Source organism: Kogia breviceps, chromosome 3, assembly GCF_026419965.1.
Source record: "Kogia breviceps isolate mKogBre1 chromosome 3, mKogBre1 haplotype 1, whole genome shotgun sequence".
Lineage (NCBI taxonomy): Eukaryota > Metazoa > Chordata > Mammalia > Artiodactyla > Physeteridae > Kogia > Kogia breviceps.
The window spans coordinates 48,247,656-48,267,983 of record NC_081312.1 but is presented as its reverse complement, the minus strand read 5'-3'; the positions used below and the strand labels follow the sequence as shown (position 1 = coordinate 48,267,983).

Below are 20,328 nucleotides of genomic sequence, written 5' to 3'. Positions count from 1 at the left end.
ATTCATTTAAAATGCCAGTAATAAATCCATTATATGTTAACATGAATAATATTTTATGCTAAATAATTATATTTTCCAAAACAAAAATAAATAGTGAGAAGATTGACATTGTTATACATTTTGCAAATCTCTTTAATGTCTGACATAATAGAAGACAGCTGGATTTTCATGTCTGCTTCTGCATTCAATCTGTTGTGATATGTTGTTTAGGTTGAAGTATATGAAGAAAATCCATCCTCACAAATATATGTAGTTGGAAAATGGAGGAGAATTTTAATAGCCTTTTCAGATAATTGTGGATATTCTTCTTTAATACTACACCAAAACTCTGAAGTGGAGGTTTCTTAAAGGTTAGTTGCTGTGTGGAATCTAAAATGGTATTAGTGAACTTTCTGTACTCTCCATTGGTCTATCTTGCACTTTGAATGAGTTTGTAACATCATGCATTGATCATTAGAAAAGAGTGGTCACAGATCTTCAAAATGTTGATACATTTCATTAGACACTAACCCAAATCACATTTTTTAATATCACCAGCAATCTCAGAAAAGTATTTAAGTTTTGGGAAGCTGCCAGTCTTACAGTGGATACAAATGCTTACAAGTTTTCAAAAATTCTGATTTTCACTTGAAAGTTCATATTTCATCATTGGCCATAAATACTGTCAGATATTTTCTTTGACATGACAGGCTCATTTCATTTATTTTTCAAAAAATATATGCCCATGAACCAAGTCTGAATAACCATTGTTTGTCTGCCATAGCTGTCAGTTAAGTAGAAAATGGGATTTCATGAAAAAAGTGGTTAGTTCAGCTCACAAGTCAAGTAATCATGTAAGTGCTTCTCCTCAAGACAACTACTATGCTTCAGGATGCAGCAGAATTTCTTTAAGTGCGTGTCTTATTTCATCACACAGAATTTTAAATAGACACATACTCTAGGGTCAATATTTAGTAAATATTTTCACTGCTTCATCAATGATATTCTTTTTTTCTTTCTTTCTTTTTTTTTTTTTTTTGTCTGCATTGGGTCTTCATTGCTGCGCATGGGCTTTCTCTAGTTGCAGAGAGCAGGGGCTACTCTTTGTTGCAGTGCACAGGCTTCTCATTGCAGTGGCTTCTTTTGCTGCGGTACACGGGATCTAGGCATGCAGGCTTCAGTAGTTGCAGCACTTGGGCTCAGTAGTTGCGGCGCACGGGCTCTAGGGTGAGCGGGCTTCAGTAGTTGTGGCTCACAGGCCTAGTTGTTCTGCGGCATGTGGGATCTTCCTGGAACAGGGATCGAACCCGTGTCCCCTGCATTGGCAGGTGGATTCTCAACCCCTGTACCACCAGGGAAGTCCCTTCATCAAGGAGATTCTTAAGTGAAGCTTTCTTTTTTAACTGGGAGTGCATAGTAGTGAAGAATACAATACAGTTTGGTGACACTGCATTGATTTGTGCTAAGACCAAAAGTTTTACCCACCATTGCTTTTGTACCATTAGTGAGATTATCAGTACAATTGGCCCAGGATAAACAGAGATTATCAGTACAATTGGCCCAGGATAAACAATCAGAAGAATTTTCAACACTTTGAATATTTCAGTACTACTTTTGTTTCTTCTCAGGTATTGACATAAAAGAATGCCCTCTTGGATGATTAGTTGCTACTGAATGAATGTAAACAAAATGATGAATGAAGTTTGAATATTTAAAAAATTATGAATATAAACAAAATTAGTCCTTCTATATCAGATTAATATATTTGTAAGGCAAAAATACAAGTCTGTTGACAAGACATTAAATCACTATGTTTTCAGCTAAATCTTTGAATCAGTGAATTTCTATCTTGGAAAATGACAATGCCATAATTTCTTTTATGGACTTTTCATCCAGCAGGCATTCAGCAATATTAACTGTACAAGGCTTTACTAGTCTCTCAGCTACTATGAGTGCTTCGCCAGCCGATGCAATATAGTAATTTAGCCTGTGAAATGCCTGAGTGGCTTTTTAATTTCTAGTTTGGAAAGTAATAAAAACAATTTGTGGTGTTTAAAGTGCTCACCACACCTGCATTTAAGATTTCAATTCCTTTTGCTTTAAACTCTGAATGATTGGTCTCAAAATGATGCTGCATCTTAACTTGGACATAATGTTCTGTTACAGCAGACACAATAAGGTAAATTATTAATGTTTATAAAACCTATTGAAAGTTATTTTTCATTGCACTTCATTTGATAAAACAAAACAAGAAATCAGTTTCACCAGATTACTTTGATGTAGATTTCTTTCTTCATTGAACCAGAGAATTCTAACACTTTCATCTTTCTCAGCATCTTAGAGGTAAACAAAGAAGCTGTATGTAGAGAAAAATATTTTTTATTGTGACAAAATATACATAACATAAAATTTACCATTTTAACCATTTTTAAATGTACAGTTCAGTGGCATTAAGTACATTCACACTGTTGTGCAACCATCACCACTGTCCATCTCCAAAACATCTTCATCATCCCATACTGAAACTTTGTACAATGAAACAGTAAGTCCCCAATCCTCAGCCAACAATCCATTCTTAAATATGAAAAAAATTATAAATTTTTCATCTTAGAGTAAAATGATTAATTTCTAAAATAGTTTAATATTAAATTTAAAAAATTTTAAGTGTTTGAAAAAAAATTTTAAATATTATAAAACAAATCTGTAAATTGTACCTATTCTTGTTGTGCTGCCATGTAGATACAAGGAAAATTTTAGGATTTCAAAATAACTACTTGTTTGGTAATAATGAGGTTTTATCAGATATAGCAGGTATAACCAAAGAGAACTAACAAGAACCCAGTAAAGGTACAGAAAACAAGCTGAGTTAATCTGTGATAATGCATATATTTATACCCTAATTCTATTATATCAGGAATCTAGAAAACACAAGAACACACATGTACACAGATTGTTGACACCATCACATATCATAGAGTCACTGGGAAACTCTGCTGTATATACAAAAGAGAATGAGAATATAATAGGCAAATAATATCTTAGTACTCTTTTTTTTAATCATTTTGATTTTGATCTTTAAGGTCCCTGGACCACACTTTAAGAACTGTTGCCCTAGAACAACCACTTAAGGCAAAAAGCAAAACAAAAGAAAACAAAGAAATAGAAAAGTATAGTTAAAAGTTCAATAGATAAATTAAAATGGAGTTCTAAAAAATATTCAGTTAACCCACAAGAATGCAGAAAATGATGGATAGAGGAACAACAAATAAACAATGTCAACAGCAAAGCACAAGAAGGGCAAACAGAAAGCAAATAGTAAAATGTAAGACCTAAATCTGAACATATCACTAATTATATTAAATGTTAATGGAGTAAACACTCCTGTTAAAATGTAGAGACTGTCAAAATGAATTTCTAAAAACACAAGACCCATCTATACTCTGGCTTCAGGAATGCACTTTAAATAAATATAAAGACAGATATAAGTTAAAAATAATTAGATGGAAACTAATATACTATTCATTCAGTAAGTATTAAAAGGCACTTTAATATCAGATAAAAGAGACTTCAAGACAAAGGGTATTACCAGATATAAAAAGGTAAGCAAAGAATGTTACCAAATATAAAGAGGTACATTTCATCAGAAAGACATAAAAATCATAAATGTGTACATGAAGCCAAATAGTAGGAATAAAGAGGGGAAAAAAGACTTACCAAATAGTAAGAAAAAAAGGGGAAAAAATCTCTACAATCATAGTTGGAGATTTTAATGCCCCATACTCAGAAGTTGATAAAAGAAAAAATCAGTATACATAGAAAATCTGAACAACACTATCAACACCCCTGAGCCAACTGACTCCCAATAACTGGAGAATATACATTCTTTGCAGTTGATCATGGAAATGGTCATCAAAATAAACCATACAGTGGACCATAAGACAGGTATCAATCAAAGAATGAAAAGGACTGGAATTAAAGAATGTAATCTGGCCACAATGCAATTAAGTATCAATAACAACATGATATCTTCTTAAAAATCCAAATATTTAGAAATTATGCAACTTAATTACAAATAACCCATGGGAAGAAGAAGAAATCACAAGGGAAATTAGAAAATATTTCAAACTGAAGAATAGTGAAAAACAATATACCAATATTTGTGGGATGCAGCTAAAATAATGCTTGAAGAGAAAAATACAGCTTTAAGTGCTATATTAGAAAAGGAGAAAGATATAAAATCAGTGACCTAAGGTTTCACCTTAGAAACAACTGGGGGAAACTATGAAAAAGTTTTTTGTGTTTTGTTTTTAAGTAAGCCCAAAGTAAGTAGAAGGACTGAAATAATAAAGATAAAAATAGAAATCAATGAAACAGAAAATAAACTATAGAGAAATTAAAGCCGAAAGTTAATTCTTCTAATAGATCAACAAATTTGATGTACCAAAAAAGGCAGAGTGAAAATACAAATTGCCAATACCATGAATAAAAGAGGGACAATCACAATAGATGTTATAGACATTAAAAGAAAAATGAGGGAATATTACGAGCAACTCCTTGTGGATAAATTTGACAACTTAGATGAAATGGACAAATTTTTAAAAAATACAACATAACAAAATTAATTAAAGATAAAATACCAAATATAAATAGCCCCATATTTATTAAGGAAATTGAATTTGTTATCAGAAATTTCCCTCAAAACTCCAAACCTAGATGGTTTCACTGGTTAATTTTATCAAATATTTAAAGAAGAACTAACACCAATGGTAAACAAACTCTTTTGAAAATAGAGGAGAAAGGAACACTTCCTAACATGTTTTATGAGAACAGCATTACTCTGATACCAAAACTTGACAAAGACATTATTAAACAAATAAAAATTATACACTAGTATCCCTTATACTTAGATATTCAGAATTTAAGCAACATATAAAAAGGATAATACATCATGACTAAAAAGAGTTTATCCCAGGAATGCAACATTGGTTTAACATTTGAAAATCAGTCACTGTAATTCACTACCTTGAGAGAACAAAGGAGAAAAACCAAGTAATCATTTGAATAGATGTAGAAAAAACATTTGACAAAATTCAACACCATGAATTTTAAATTCATGATTTAAAATAACATGATTATTAAAAATTTAATAACATGAATAAAATTCATGATTTAAAAATAACAACAATGAAATGTTCAACCAACAGGGAATAGAAGGAATGTTCCTTAATCTGATAAAGGAGGTCTATAAAAAACCTGCAATCAGTGTCATACTTAAAGTATTGAATGTTTTTCCCCTAAGGTTGGGAACAAAGCAAGGATGCCCACTCTCACCATTTCTATTCAATATTCTAATAAAACAAGAAAAGCAAAAAGGTATAAAATTGGAAATTAAGAAGTAAAACTGTCTCTAATTGCAGATAACATGATTGTTTATGTAAAGCATCCTAAGGAATCTACTAAACAGCTACTAGCAAATTCTCACGACACAAAGTCAAAATACAATATTACATTGTATTTACATATACACCAGAAGCAATCAGTTAGAAAAAGAAATTCAAAAAGCAATTCTATAACATTAATAGCATAAAAAACCAAAATACTTAGGAATAAATTTTGCATAAAACAAGCAATACCTCTATACTAAAAACTATAAAATAATGCTGAGAGAAATTAAAAAGACATAAATCAATGAAGACCATTGTTCATGGATTGGAAGATGCAGTATTTTTAAGATGGCAATTCTCCCCAAAATGATCTATAGATTCAATGCAATCCCAATCATAATACTATCTTGAGGTTTTAAAAATAGAAATTGACAAGTTTATTCTAAAATTTATATGGAAATAGAAAGGACCCAAAATACTTTAAAAATAGCACTTTCCAATAGAACTTTATGCGATGATGAAAATATTCTAAATCTGCACTGTTCAGTATGTGACTACTGAGCACTCAAAAGAGGACTAGTCCGAAAGAAACCGATCTTTTAATTTAATTTAGTTTAAATGTAAATATGTAAGTACTCACATGTGGCTAATGGCTATTATATTGAACAGTGCAGAAGGTAACTCTGAAAAAGAAGAGGACTTAGACTACATGACTTTGTAACTTAGTATAAAGCTACACTAATTAAGACAGTGTGTTACTGGCATAAAACAGATCAATGAAACAGAATAGAGAGCCTGGAAACAATCCACACTTATATAGTCTGATTTTTGACAAAGAAGCTAAAGCAATTCAAAGGGAAAGGAAATCTTTTTAGCTGGTAGTGCTGGAAGAACTGGTTATCCACATGAAATAAAGTGAAACTTTAGCTCCATCTCATATTATACACACACAAATTCAAAATGGATCGCAAACTTAAATATAACTGAAAAAATTCTAAAGCTTTTAAAACCAAACACAGGAGACTATCTTTACAATTTGGGTATAGGCAAAGATCTCTTAGGCAGGTCATTGAAAGTAACCACAAAAGAATAAATTCATAAACTAGACTTAATTAAAATTTAAAATTTCCCATCAAAAGACAAGACTAAGAAAATGCAAAGGCAAGCCACAGACTTCAAGAAAATATTTGCAATACGTACATCTGATAAGGAACTCATTTCCAGCATACATAGAGACTGCCTATAACTCAATAATTTTCAAAAAGACAACCCAATTTAAAAATGGTCAAAGATATGAACAGACTTTTCACAAAGGATATACAAATGGCCAATAAGCACAATATCATTAGTCATCCGGGGAAATGCAAATTAAAACCAAAACATCCACCAGCGTGGCTAAAATGAAAAAGATTGACAATCCCAAATGTTGTCTAGGAATTGGAACAACTGGAACTCCCATACTTTTTTGGAAGTACATCCATTTTGGAAAAAGATCTGGCAGTTTCTTATACAGCTGAACTTATACCTACCGTATGACCCAGCAGTTCCACTGTTAGGTATTTACCTAAAAGAAGTGAAAGCAGCGTATGTCCAGAAAAAGATTTGAATAAGAACATTCACAGAAACAGTCCATCAACAGAAAAAATGGATAAACAAATTCTCATGTAAACAAATTCATGTAATTATACAGTGGAATTAGTGTAGCTAACTGTCCTGGTTTGCCCGGAACTGAGAAGTTTTGGGGAACGTGGGACTTTCAGTCGAAAACTAGGAAACTTTTTTTTTTTAATAGGAAACTTATGAGCAAACCAGGAGTTGGTCACCCTAATTGTCCACCTCAGCAATACAAACACCTAACTACTGGTACATCCAAAAACATGGATGAATCTCAAAACATTATGCTAAGTGAATGATACCTACACAAGGAGTTCATATCCTATGATTCCATTTATGTGAAGTTCTAGAGTAGGCAGAACTAAGTTGTGGTAAAAGACAAAAGCAGAAGAGTATTTGTGCTGGGGAGTTGGCTGATGGGGGAGGGATGTGAGGGAACGTTCGGGAGTGATGCTGATGTTCTCTATTTGTATACACATTTGTCAAAACTCAATGAATGGTAAGTTGAGGTTTCTGCATATCTGCATCTAAAAATACCTGTAAACAAATACTGAACTCTAGTTAATGATATGCGTGCTGGAGTGAGGTCTAACTCTTCTTTACTTGTCAAGTGTGGAATTTCTAAAAATGTGGTATGTAGATGTCAGAGGTGGAGGAAGGGAGAATCATTCCTTGAGGAATGCTCCTGAGTGGAATTGTTTGTCATGACTTTTCAGTTTAGGAAGATTTTCTTTAACTTTTCGACAGCACTTTCCAGGTGGTTGAATCCTTATCTTTTGTTTTATAATCCTGTATTTTGTGGGAAGGATCTTATTTTGTTTTCTAAATCGGTAGGCTTCTTTCTCTTTTATATGTATGTAATTTGACTGCAATTTTATTAATTGCTTTGATATTATTCTTTGCTCTTTTCTCATACTTTTGTAGTTTTTATAGTATTTACAAGTATAAGCAGAGTATCTCCATATTATAAGATGTATTTTTAGCAGTCACTTTATTTCTCAAAGCAGTGACTATAAAAGGACAGTAACGCTTACAGCTTACATTAAAGGACAGTAACGCTTACAGCATTCTAACTTTCTTGCTACCTAACTTTTCTTTAATAATATAGTACTTTTAAAATGGAAACTGGATTGCTTTTAGATTAGCTTTTTATTAACAACATCTTTGGGGGGATTCACAAAAATAAAAATGCACATTGTAGAAAATTTTAGCCTTGATTAAAAAATTTCATCTTGCTAGAATTTTATTTATTTTCACACATCCTTTTTGCTATGGTAGTAGGTCAGCTCAGAGAAGGTACTCTTTTGCTATTTCAACATCTTTCAAGATATATTTCATCTTTTAGTTTGCTTTCTTCTCATATACCTCTAAAATGTGTTGTTCTTGTAAGGAAATCAGCTATAATAATGGTTCTCAATCCTACCAAACCCAGTGACCCCTTCTAATAACTTTTTTTTTTTTTCTGCGTTATGCGGGCCTCTCACTGTTGTGGGCTCTCCCATTGCGGAGCACAGGCTCCGGACGCGCAGGCTCAGCGGCCATGGCTCACGGGCCCAGCCGCTCCGCGGCATGTGGGATCTTCCCAGACCGGGACACGAACCCGTGTCCCCTGCATCGGCAGGCGGACTCTCAACCACTGCGCCACCAGGGAAGCCCCTAATAACTTTTTAATAACGTATTTCTATCCTGAAATTAATAGATTGTTTAACATACTTACATAACTTCAAATGTTCAGTGCAATTGCCCTAACTGTAATGTAAAGAGGAAATAAAAGGAAAGTAATTAATAAATATTTCAGTGTGTAAATTTGGGGCAATGTAGTAGTCAGATGCTTGTATCTATACATAGAAATTGTGACTGAGACAGCTATAAATGCACACTGTTACAGGTGTGTTGCTTTGGTGCTTTACATACCACAAGCAGTACTGTTGTCAGTTTCATGCCTTTCTGAAATAGTTGACCATTCTTGATAAAGTTCTGAACAAAAAAACGAAGGACAAATTTCCCTCAATTTACAGTATTTGAGGAAATGGTGAAAGCCTTAGTAATAAAATATTTTGGATTTGAAAGTGCATTTGGGTGCCTGCATCATTTTGTTATCAACATAACAGCATCAATAGAGGAGTAACATCAACTAACAGAATCTAATAGAATAAATCAAATAGCACAGGAGTTGTATTTCTATTTTAATTTTTCATCTTACTGGAAATTAAGTGTATCAAATGGACTAATGCTTTTATTTCCCATTCTTTTCTCATTATGACAAAACTATCTCTCTGATTAATATCAATTAAAGCTCAGATCTTTTGCCAAGTTGTTTATTCCTATACTACTTAAGGTAACCTTGGCAGAACAAAATCTTCCTCCAGCTGCCACTGGGCAAGTTGGCAAAGAACTTATTTGTATTAACAGGGTAGCTGAAACACAAGTGGTTCTAAAAATAGGAATTGTAAAGCAAGATAATCAAGAGTTTATTTCAACTGGTGCTCACTCAGTGTTTTCTAGGAGTGCATTGCCAGAGGTGACTATATTGTATATGGATGAATGGCTTGTCACGACAAATGTGCGGGGTTTCATGATGATGAATTCTTTTCTTTTAGGGTATGTCTCTGTGCCAGACTGTTGTCGTAGGCTCTGTAGTCATTCTTCTCTACTCTTCAAGAGCATGTTATAATTTGGTGGTGATCACCATATCTCAGGATACATTAGAAAGTCCATTTAATTATGGCTGGGATAATCTTTCAGATAAGGTAAGTATCTAGCATGTATTGCCAATCTAAGTATATGATAATGAAGTTAGCCTGACTAGGAGAACGTTTTAAGTGTTTGACTTACAAACACTTTTATGGAATCTCTAGCTACTATCAGTAATCATACTTAAAAGTTTTATGTTTTAAAATCCTCATTTATATGTGGCACTTGAAATCATTCTTCAGAGAGAACTTCTCCCAAAGTAGTGTTTTCTTTTCTTTTTGTTAATAATACTAACAGTGCCTTAAATCTATTGGTCATAAACCTATTTTACTAGTTTTTAAAGGATAGTGTGTAAATATCTCTAGATAAATTGGTTTCCTGTCATTAGCTAGTGAATATGGTTATGTCTTTAATTTGTTAGGATGAAATTAATTCTCTCTTACCCAAGAGCTACATATAACCTAAATATTTGCTTCAGTTTTAGATGTATGACTTTTATGAAAATCTGGCATTATCAGTCTTGATAATGGGAGAGTATTCGTAGTTCCCTGGGTGTCCAGGTGTTTTCTGTAGTGATTCCTGGTGCCCTAGCTATGCATATTTGACATCCCAGCATTCTCCATCCTTTTCCTAGAAGTACATTTTGACATGGGTACATGTCATATCTTTATATTAATTTAACTTTGTACTGAATTTAAGGCATTGTGGGATAATATTTTATCTGAATTTCAGTTATCTTTCTAAGGAGGAATTTTCACGTGTGGTCCCATGTAGCAGATTCCCTTCACTCCTTTTCCCATTTCTCTCTTCTCACATCTATTAGAATAGAAACAAATCCAACATGGAGTTTTAAGCCCAAAGCATGTTTTTAAGTAGCAAACAGAGCTGAGCGACTTGCATGTTACATTTCTCTACAGGTATAACTCAGGGTAAATGTAATTATTTTGCCTTTGGAGCAGCTGGAACCAGTAGTCTCTTTTATAATTCTCCTTAGACTATGGGGCCTAAACCGTCTATCCCATTACCCATGTATTTAAAATATTTTCATAAATTGATGTATTGAGAAAGTTAGTACCTCTTTATTCTACTTAATAGCAAAGCATTTTTATGACCTTTAAAGGATAAATATCATTACATGAGAAACCATAAAATATAGAAAATTAATTTAGAGTTTTATGTGCTTGTAAGTTGATGTTTTTTTAACTTACCCTACCTGAAGCAAGTTGATTGTGGAGGGTGATTTCCTACACATAAAACAGATTTTAGAATTGTTCTGCCGTATTCTATTTACAGGCTCATGTAAAAGACATAAGTGGAGAAGAGTATATAGTATTTGGAATGGTCCTCTTTCTGTGGGAACATGTGCCAGCATGGTCGGTGGTACTGTTTTTCCGGGCACAGAGATTAAACCAGAACTTGGTATGATGTCATAATATTACCTAATATCTGTTCTCCTTATTTTAAAAAATAATGGAACATTTATATTGATTTTCTATTTTTGGCAAAGACTAAAAAGCATTATAGATCCTGGCCTCCTTTCTTAGTTGAAAAGTAAATCTCCTTATACTATCTAATACTTTGTTCACAGGCACCTTCTGGCATGATAAATAGTCACAGTTACAGTTCCAGAGCATACTTCTTTGACAATCCAAGACGATATGATAGTGATGATGACTTGCCAAGACTGGGAAGTTCAAGAGAAGGAAGGTAGATGCACTGAATTAGTACTGACATAGATTCAAAAGAACAAATCTAAGCTTTAACCCAAATATGAAAAGGGTGATTTGCTGATATATGTCAATAAGTAAGCTCATTTAACATTGGAGCTTAGAACAGTAGATGTTAAACCCATAATGGGACCTGTACTATAAGGAATTATCAGCTGATTCTAAGCCCATATATTACCTTTATTTGAGAAATGCCCTTGGGGGTAAAATAGTACCATTTCATTGCAGGATTCCTTGTTAGTTCAGAGCTGATGGGGGTTGGTGAGCAGGGAAGAAATACTATTATAGTGATTTTATATGTTTCCATATTGAGTCTGCTGTTCAAAATCCACAGAGAAACCCTCGATAAAACTCTTGCAAAGCTTAGGTGCCATAGGAAAATCTTCGTGTGCCCTACTTGTTCCAAAATGTTTGCAAGTCCATACCATTAGCTATGTGTCAGTGCAAAGAGAGAGCCTTAATGCATACCTACATAATGCTTTGAGTTTGATGTAGCACTTTCTATAATCCTCACTTCATCTGGACAAGTTACTTAACCTCAGTTTTTTTAGTCTGTTTTCATCTGTAAGATAGGGATGATAATAGAACCTATCTGATAGGATTGTTGTAAAGATTAAATGAGTGTATGTGTGTGTAAACATACTGTACATATGTATGTATATTCACATATACATATATATATACACACACACAAACATGTCTTCGAATAGAACCTACTACATAATAAGCACTATATTGTTATTATCTGATTATCAAGTTCTACTAGTTTTGAGTGGTATTAATTCATTATTTTCTAATATGTGATATAGAATCAAGGATATTAATAAAAGTCATTGAATTTTGTAGAGAGCCATTACGTTATTTGGCAAAGAACATATTTCAATATATTCGATACTAACTGTATTATAAAATTCATTGAAAACCAAAAATGCCAACATGACTTACTACATCCTGATCACAGTCCTTTGGCTTTTTTGCCCTTTTTTGTTGCAGTTTATCAAATTCACAAGGTTTGGGCTGGTATGGCACCATGACTGGGTGTGGCAGCAACAGTTACACAGTCTCTCCCCACCTGAATGGACCTATGACAGATACTGCTCCTTTGCTCTTTACTTGTAGTAATTTAGATATGAACAATCACCATAGCTTATATGTAACACCACAAAACTGATGGCATTACCAAGTCGTGATTCTTCAATCGTTTTCCATGAATGTGTATATCCTGTGTGTTTAAATTACATCTACATAAACATTCCATTATCTGTTGCAACCGAAAACAAAGCCTGGAAATGTGGCCGTGTCCAGTGGGGGACACGGCTGTTACTTTTGACCTCGTCCTGGTAAAATGAAGTGCAGTGGAAAGTTTGGAGCAGGAGAAAAGAGGGATTAGATCTTAAGGCACTTGATGGCCTCCAAACATCCTGACTTTGGAACGTCAAATGCATAGTTGCATATTTGCACTTTTATCTTTGTCCTGAAAGAGTACACTGCAGCCCCCAAAGTCATACCCAGTGTTCACATTGGGATATTATGTTGTACACCAAACGAGGAGGCAATTTCCCTACAAAAATCAAAGCCTGTATATTCAGCAGTGTACTCCATGTGGAATTCTTACCCAATAAAGTTTATAGTGTGAACAGTGCACAGAATGAAGGCATACAAATGTACCATTCTTTTAAAAGATCCACTAAAAGGTATGTAATCATTGAAGATAGTTCTTTTAAGCATGATTGTACAGTACCAACTGAAATTATTCAAATAATCATTTTAAACAAATGACAGTAGTAATCCTTTACAGTGAGGACCAGCAGTGTTCTTTGGAAAGCCACAGTCGTTTCTTCAAGAGGAAAGTATACCAGTCAAAATTATGTGGCTACTTTGAGTAGACTTGGTCAAGTGATTATTTTGTATGATTAAGATATATGTAGTAGTTTAAGCATGATTCTTCAAGAAAGCAATAGTAATTTTTGCATAGGGAGATTTCGGTAGAAACTTTTTGGGACTAAACAAGTTTACAGATGCATTTAAGAACTATTCATAAAATGTATAATTCTGAGTTAAAACATGAATACATTTTCAAAGGCATTCAATTTAGCTGAAACGAAATATAGCTAATCTTACTTATTCCTATTGAATCAGGATTATCCTCAGGTAAATTAAATCATGATACGTTATTGCAGTGAACTCAAGTGCAATACTTCGTAAGACATGTAATTCCTCCTTTAGTTTTCACATCTTTTATATCTTGTATATGGGCAAAGCCAAATTAAATTTAATTCAAATTAATTCCAGCAGTAGACTAAATGAACAACTTATGTAAATGTACTAACTAGGTAAGTATAAAACCAGTGGTTCACAATATTGGAATACTTTTAGAATTACATTAAAACTGTCTTGAATGTCCTATCTTGGATCTAAAAAATAATACATGGTAAGCTAAGGTAATAGAGAATTTTAAAATGCACTTTCTACCAGTGTCTATATGGAAAGAAGTAGATGCTGAATACCTCAAGATGCCAAGGTAACGGGCACACTGGGAAGTTGTCACAACATGCTTAAAGATGACTAACTATATATACAATTGTTTGCTGATCTATTTCTTCAGAACTGGAACTAATACAACTATCCTTTTCTGTCTTTACTTTGATTAGAAAGTTATGTTTTATTTCTACTCTTACAAAAAATACCTTTCAACTTTTTGATTAATTGATTCAGTAACTTCATAAAAGTATAACAATAAGTGAAACCCCAGCAAAAATGAAATTTATAATGCTTTTAATCTTTTGGAAGGCTGGTACACAGCCAAAGAAATTTCATCTTTTTATCATACAAAATGATTCTGAATTCAGTCAAAAGCATAAACTTATAAATGTTACTTCGGGTTTATTTATAATAAATTCTCTCAATGCAACCAAATTATTTAAAAATTTATAATATAGAAGTTAACCTTGGTAGTAACAGAACAACATAATATGCACTTACCTGAGTATATTTTGATTGCAACTTCAGTTATTGGGTTTCTTTTCGGAATGCCAACTATTTATTTTCCCAATAATGTTAGATATCTAATTATCTAGAACTATGTGAGAAGATCTGTGTTGCCTTTGTTAGTCCTCGGGGTTCAAAGTGATAAAGTAAATTATTTTCTAGTAAAGCTTCCCTAGACTTCCCTAGATAATGCTCCTATTTGACCAAATAAGCAAAGGTTACTTTTAAAAAATATTTCAGATAAAATAACTTGGTTCTTTCAGCTGCATTAGTTGATTCTTCCAAATCTGAGATTTGTAAATTTCTTACCCCTGACCAGGGTACCTGAATTCTTGCATTTGCCTCCTTATACACATCTCCCACAATATATCACCAAAGACAAAAAAGGTAAACTTCTGGCCCAGTTTTTGCTTAAAAATTCCAAAGCACTAGGAGCACTTTAAGTCTGGTCTCGAAAGAAGGAGTTGTTTTAAAATCAAAGGGCTATCGATTCCCTGTTCATCCTGCACTGAAGCACATGATGACAATTTCAAACCTTTTTGGTTCATTAATTAGAACAGAGAATTTCATTGCTTAAGTGTGTAATTTTTACAGTGGTTAGCAGTACTTGTTTTTATCGTTTCATTTGGGTGGTCATTAATTTTGAAACTCTTGCCACTCATTATAGCTGGTAGTAGTTTTATGAAAAATGTAATTTATAGCTAAAGTGGCTTTTTTATGCATAGCTGCCTTTTTTATTGTTTAATGGTGTTTCTCAACTATATAATCAGTTTCAAACTGGTTGTAAAAGTATAGCTGTGGCCAATGAATGTATTTATTTGTTGTTTCACTAAATTGTAACAAAACACTACTGTTAAAAATAAAAGTGTTTGTGCTTTTATCTGGAGGTCTGGTTTTCTTAATCTCTCTTAACAGACTACACCGATTGAGTTTCTATCATGTAAGGATAAGAAGCCTAGTGCTACCATAGAAAAGAGGAAAATACCTGGAGTTACAAATGACCGTTTGCTTTTAGTGAGCTTATTATTACAGATCTTCCTTGGCTTATCGTAAGTGAAAATGCATCTAATACACCTGGCCTACTGAACATCACAGCTTAACCTAGGCTACCTTAAACATGCTCAGAATACTTACATTAAACTACAGTTGGGCAAAAGCATCTAACACAAAGCCTATTTTATAAGAGTGTTGAATATCTTGTATAATTTATTGAATATGTACTGAAAGTAAAAACCAAAATGGTCCTTTGGGTCCAGAATGGTTGTGTGTGGTTTGTTTACCCTCTGATCACATGGCTGCCTGGGGGCTTCAGTGCTGCCGCTGCCCCAGATCACGAGAGAGGGTCATACTGCCTACTGCTAGCTGGGGAAAAACAAAATTCAAAAGTGGAAGTACAGTTTCTGCTGAATGTGTGTTGCTTTTGCACCATTGTAAAGTTGAAAAATCTTAAGTTGAACTATCATTAAGTGTATAACTGTATGTACTTCACATCTAGAGGTGGTATACAGTAATCAGTATTATACACAAATTTGATATGAAATGCCATAACTTAAAATACCAATACGCTATTAGATAGTACATGTTTATTCACACGTTAAACCAAGAAAAATTCTTGCATGAAATAACTTACAACACCTCTCACCTTCTCCTGAGATTCTTTTTTTTTAACATATTTATTGTAGTATAATTGCTTCACAATGGTGTGTTAGTTTCTGTTTTATAACAAAGTGAATCAGCTATACATATACATATATCCGCATATCTCCTCCCTCTTGCATCTCCCTCCCACCCTCCCTATCCCACTCCACTAGGTGATCACAAAACACTTAGCTGATCTCCGTGTGCTGTGCGGCTGCTTCCCACTAGCTAGCTATTTTACATTTGGTAGTATATGTAAGTCCATGCCACTCTCTCACTTTGTCCCAGCTTACCCTTCCCCCTCCCAGTGTCCTCAAGTCCATTCCCTACGTCTGTGTCTTTATTCCAGTCCTGCCTCTAGGTTTTTCATGACCAGTTTTTTTGTTTTTTTTTTTTAGATTCCATATATATGTGTTAGCATACGGTATTTGTTTTTTTTAATCTATTTTTTCAATCTATTTTTTTCAATCTATTTCAATCTTTCAATCTATTTCACTCTGTATGACAGAATCTAGGTCCATCCACCTCACTACAAATAACTCCGTTTCTTTTTATGGCTGAGTAATATTCCATTATATATATGTGCCACATCTTCTTTATCCATTCATTTGTCAGTGAACACTTAGGTCTCTTCCATATCCTGGCTATTGTAAATAGAGCTGCAATGAACATTGTGGTACTTGACTATTTTTGAATTATGGTTGTCTCAGGGGATATGCCCAGTAGTGGGATTGCTGGGTCGTATAGTAGTTCTCTTTTTAGTTTTTTAAGGAACCTCCATACTGTTCTCCACAGTGGCTGTATCAATTTACATTCCAACCAACAGTGCAAAAGGATTCCCTTTTCTCCACACCCTCTCCAACATTTATTGTTTGTAGATTTTTTGATGATGGCCATTCTGACTGGTGTGAGGTGATACCTCATTGTAGTTTTGATTTGCATTTCTCTAATGATTAGTGATGTTGAGCATTCTTTCATGTGTTTGTTGGCAATCTGTCTATCTTCTTTGGAGAAATGTCTATTTAGGTCTTCTGCCCATTTTTGGATTGGATTGTTTGTTTTTTTGATATTGAGTTGCATGAGCTGCTTATAAATTTGGGGGGTTAATCCTTTGTCAGTTCCTTCATTTGCAAATATTTTCTCCCATTCTGAGGGTGGTCTTTTCGACTTGTTTCTGGTTTCCTTTGCTGTGCAAAAGCTTTTAAGTTTCATTAGGTCCCATTTCTTTATTTTTGTTTTTATTTCCGTTTCTCTAGGAGGTGGGTCAAAAAGGATCTTGCTGTGATTTATGTCATAGACTGTTCTGCCTATGTTTTCCTCTAAGAGTTTGATAGCATCTGGCCTTACATTTATCTCTTTAATCCATTTTGAGTTTATTTTTGTGTATGGTGTTAGGGAGTGTTCTAATTTCATTCTTTTACATGTAGCTGTCCAGTTTTCCCAGCACCACTTATTGAAGAGGCTGTCTTTTCTCCACTGTATATCCTTCCCTCCTTTATCAACGATAAGGTGACCATATGTGTGTGGGTTTATCTCTGGACTTTCTATCCTGTTCCATTGATCTAGCTTTCTGTTTTTGTTCCAGTACCATACTGTCTTGATTACTGTAGCTTTGTAGTATACTCTTAAGTCTGGGAATCTGATTCCTCCAGTTCCGTTTTTCTTTCTCAAGATCGCTTCAGCTATTTGGGGTCTTTTGTGTTCCCATACAAATTGTGAAATTTTTTGTTCTAGTTCTGTGAAAAATGCCATTGGTAGTTTGATAGGGATTGCATTGAATCTGTAGATTGCTTTGAATAGTATAGTCATTTTCACAATATCTTCCAATCCAAGAACATGGTATATCTCTCTATCTGTTTGTATCATCTTTAATTTCTTTCATCAGTGTCTTATAGTTTTCTACCTACAGGTCTTTTGTCTCCTTAGGTAGGTTTATTCCTAGGTATTTTATTCTTTTTGTTGCAATGGTAAATGGGAGTTTCCTTATTTTCTCTTTCAGATTTTTCATCATTAGTGTATAGGAATGCCAGAGATTTCTGTGCATTAATTTTGTATCCTGCTACTTTACCAAATTCATTGATTAGCTCTAGTAGTTTTCTGGTAGCATCTTTAGGATTCTCTATGTATAGTATCATGTTATCTGCAAACAGACATCTTTACTTCTTCTCTTCTGATTTGTATTCCTTTTATTTCTTTTTCTTCTCTGATTGCTTTGGCTAAAACTTCCAAAACTTTGTTGAATAATAGTGGTGAGAGTGGACAACCTTGTCTTGTTCCTGATCTTACTGTAAATGGTTTCAGTTTTTCACCCTTGAGAAAGATGTTGGCTGGGCTTTTTTCATATTTATGGCCTTTATTATGTTGAGGTAAGTTCCCTCTATATCTACTTCCTGGAGGGTTTTTATCATAAATGGGTGTTGAATTTTGTCGAAAGCTTTCTCTGCATCTATTGAGATGATCATATGGTTTTTCTCCTTCAATTTGTTAATATGGTGTATCACATTGATTGATTTGCATATATTGAAGAATCCTTGCATTCCTGGATAAACCCCACTTGATCATGGTGTATGATCCTTTTAATGTGCTGTTGGATTCTGTTTGCTATACTTTGTTGAGGATTTTTGCATCTATGTTCATCAGTGATATTGGCCTGTAGTTTTCATTTTTGGAACATCTTTGTCTGGTTTTGGTATCAGGGTGATGGTGGCCTCATAGAATGAGTTTGGGAGTGTTCCTCCCTCTGCTATATTTTGGAAGAGTTTGAGAAGGATAGGTGTTAGTTCTTCTCTAAATGTTTGATAGAATTCGCCTCTGGAGCCATCTGGTCCTGGGCTTTTGTTTGTTGGAAGATTTTTAATCACAGTTGCAATTTCAGTGCTTGTTATTGGTCTGTTTATATTTTCTGTTTCTTCCTGGTTCAGTCTCAGAAGGTTCTGTTTTTCTAAGAATTTGTCCATTTCTTCCAGGTGGTCCATTTTATTGGCATATAGTTGCTTGTACTAATCTCTCATGATCCTTTGTATTTCTGCAGTGTCAGTTATTACTTCTCCTTTTTCATTTCTAATTCTATTGATTTGAGTCTTCTCCCTTTTTTTCTTCATGAGTCTGGCTAATGGTTTATCAATTTTGTTTATCTTCTCAAAGAACCAGCTTTTAGTTTTATTGATCTTTGCTATTGTTTCCTTCATTTCTTTTTCCTTTATTTCTGATCTGATCTTTATGATTTCTTTCCTTCTGCTAATTTTGATTTTTTTTTTTTGTTCTTCCTTCTCTAATTGCTTTAGGTGTAAATTTAAGTTGTTTTTTTGAGATGTTTCTTGTTTCTTGAGGTAGGATTGTATTGCTATAAACTTCCCTCTTAGAAATGCTTTTGCTGTATCCCATAGGTCATCGTGTTTTCATTGTCATTTGTTTCTAGGTGTTTTTTGATTTCCTCTTTTATTTCTTCAGTGATCTCTTGGTTATTTAGTAGTGTATTGTTTAGCCTCCATGTGTTTGTATTTCTTATAGCTTTTTTCCTGTAATTGATATCTACTCTCATAGCATTTTGTTCGGAAAAGATACTTGATATGATTTCAATTTTCATAAATTTACCAAGGCTTGATTTGTGACCCAAGATATGATCTATCCTGGAGAATGTTCCATGAGCACTTGAGAAGAAAGTGTATTCTGTTGTTTTTGGATGGAAAGTCCTATAAATATCAATTAAGTCCATCTTGTTTAATGTATCATTTAAAGCTTGTGTTTCCTTATTTTATTTTCATTTTGGATGATCTGTCCATTGGTGACAGTGGGGTGATAAAGTTCCCTACTATGATTGTGTTACTGTCGATTTCCCCTTTTATGACTGTTAGCATTTGCCTTATGTATTGAAGTGCACCTATGTTGGGTGCATAAATATTTACAATTGTTATATCGTCTTGGATTGATCCCTTGATCATTATGTAGTGCCCTTCTTTGTTTCTTCTCATAATCTTTATTTTAAAGTTGATTTTGTCTTATATGAGAATTGCTACTCCTGCTTTCTTTTGATTTCCATTTGCATGGAATGTCTTTTTCCATCCCCTCACTTTCAGTCTGTATGTGTCCCTAGGTCTGAAGTGGGTCTCTTGTAGATTGCATATATATTGTCTTGTTTTTGTATCCATTCAGCCAGTGTATGTCTTTTGGTTGGAGCATTTAATCCATATACACTTAAGGTAATTATCGATATGTATGTTCCTATTACCATTTTCTTCATTGTTTTGGGTTTTTTATTACAGGTATTTTCCTTCTCTTCTGTTTCCTGCCTAGAGAAGTTCCTT

The 20,328-nt window shown here is 33.7% G+C and overlaps 1 protein-coding gene across 1 annotated transcript in view; it reads left to right on the top strand.

Annotated features, from left to right (window-relative positions):
• GPR137C (G protein-coupled receptor 137C) overlaps positions 1 to 15,039 on the top strand; it is a 55,568-nt gene extending 40,529 nt beyond the window's left edge. The window contains exons 4-7 of the mRNA XM_059057175.2: positions 9,578 to 9,727; positions 10,965 to 11,090; positions 11,260 to 11,378; positions 12,392 to 15,039. Of these exons, the coding sequence (XP_058913158.1) occupies positions 9,578 to 9,727; positions 10,965 to 11,090; positions 11,260 to 11,378; positions 12,392 to 12,569 (573 nt within the window). The 3' untranslated portion in view covers positions 12,570 to 15,039. The remainder of the gene's footprint in view (positions 1 to 9,577; positions 9,728 to 10,964; positions 11,091 to 11,259; positions 11,379 to 12,391) is intronic.
• Positions 15,040 to 20,328: the final 5,289 nt, after the last annotated feature.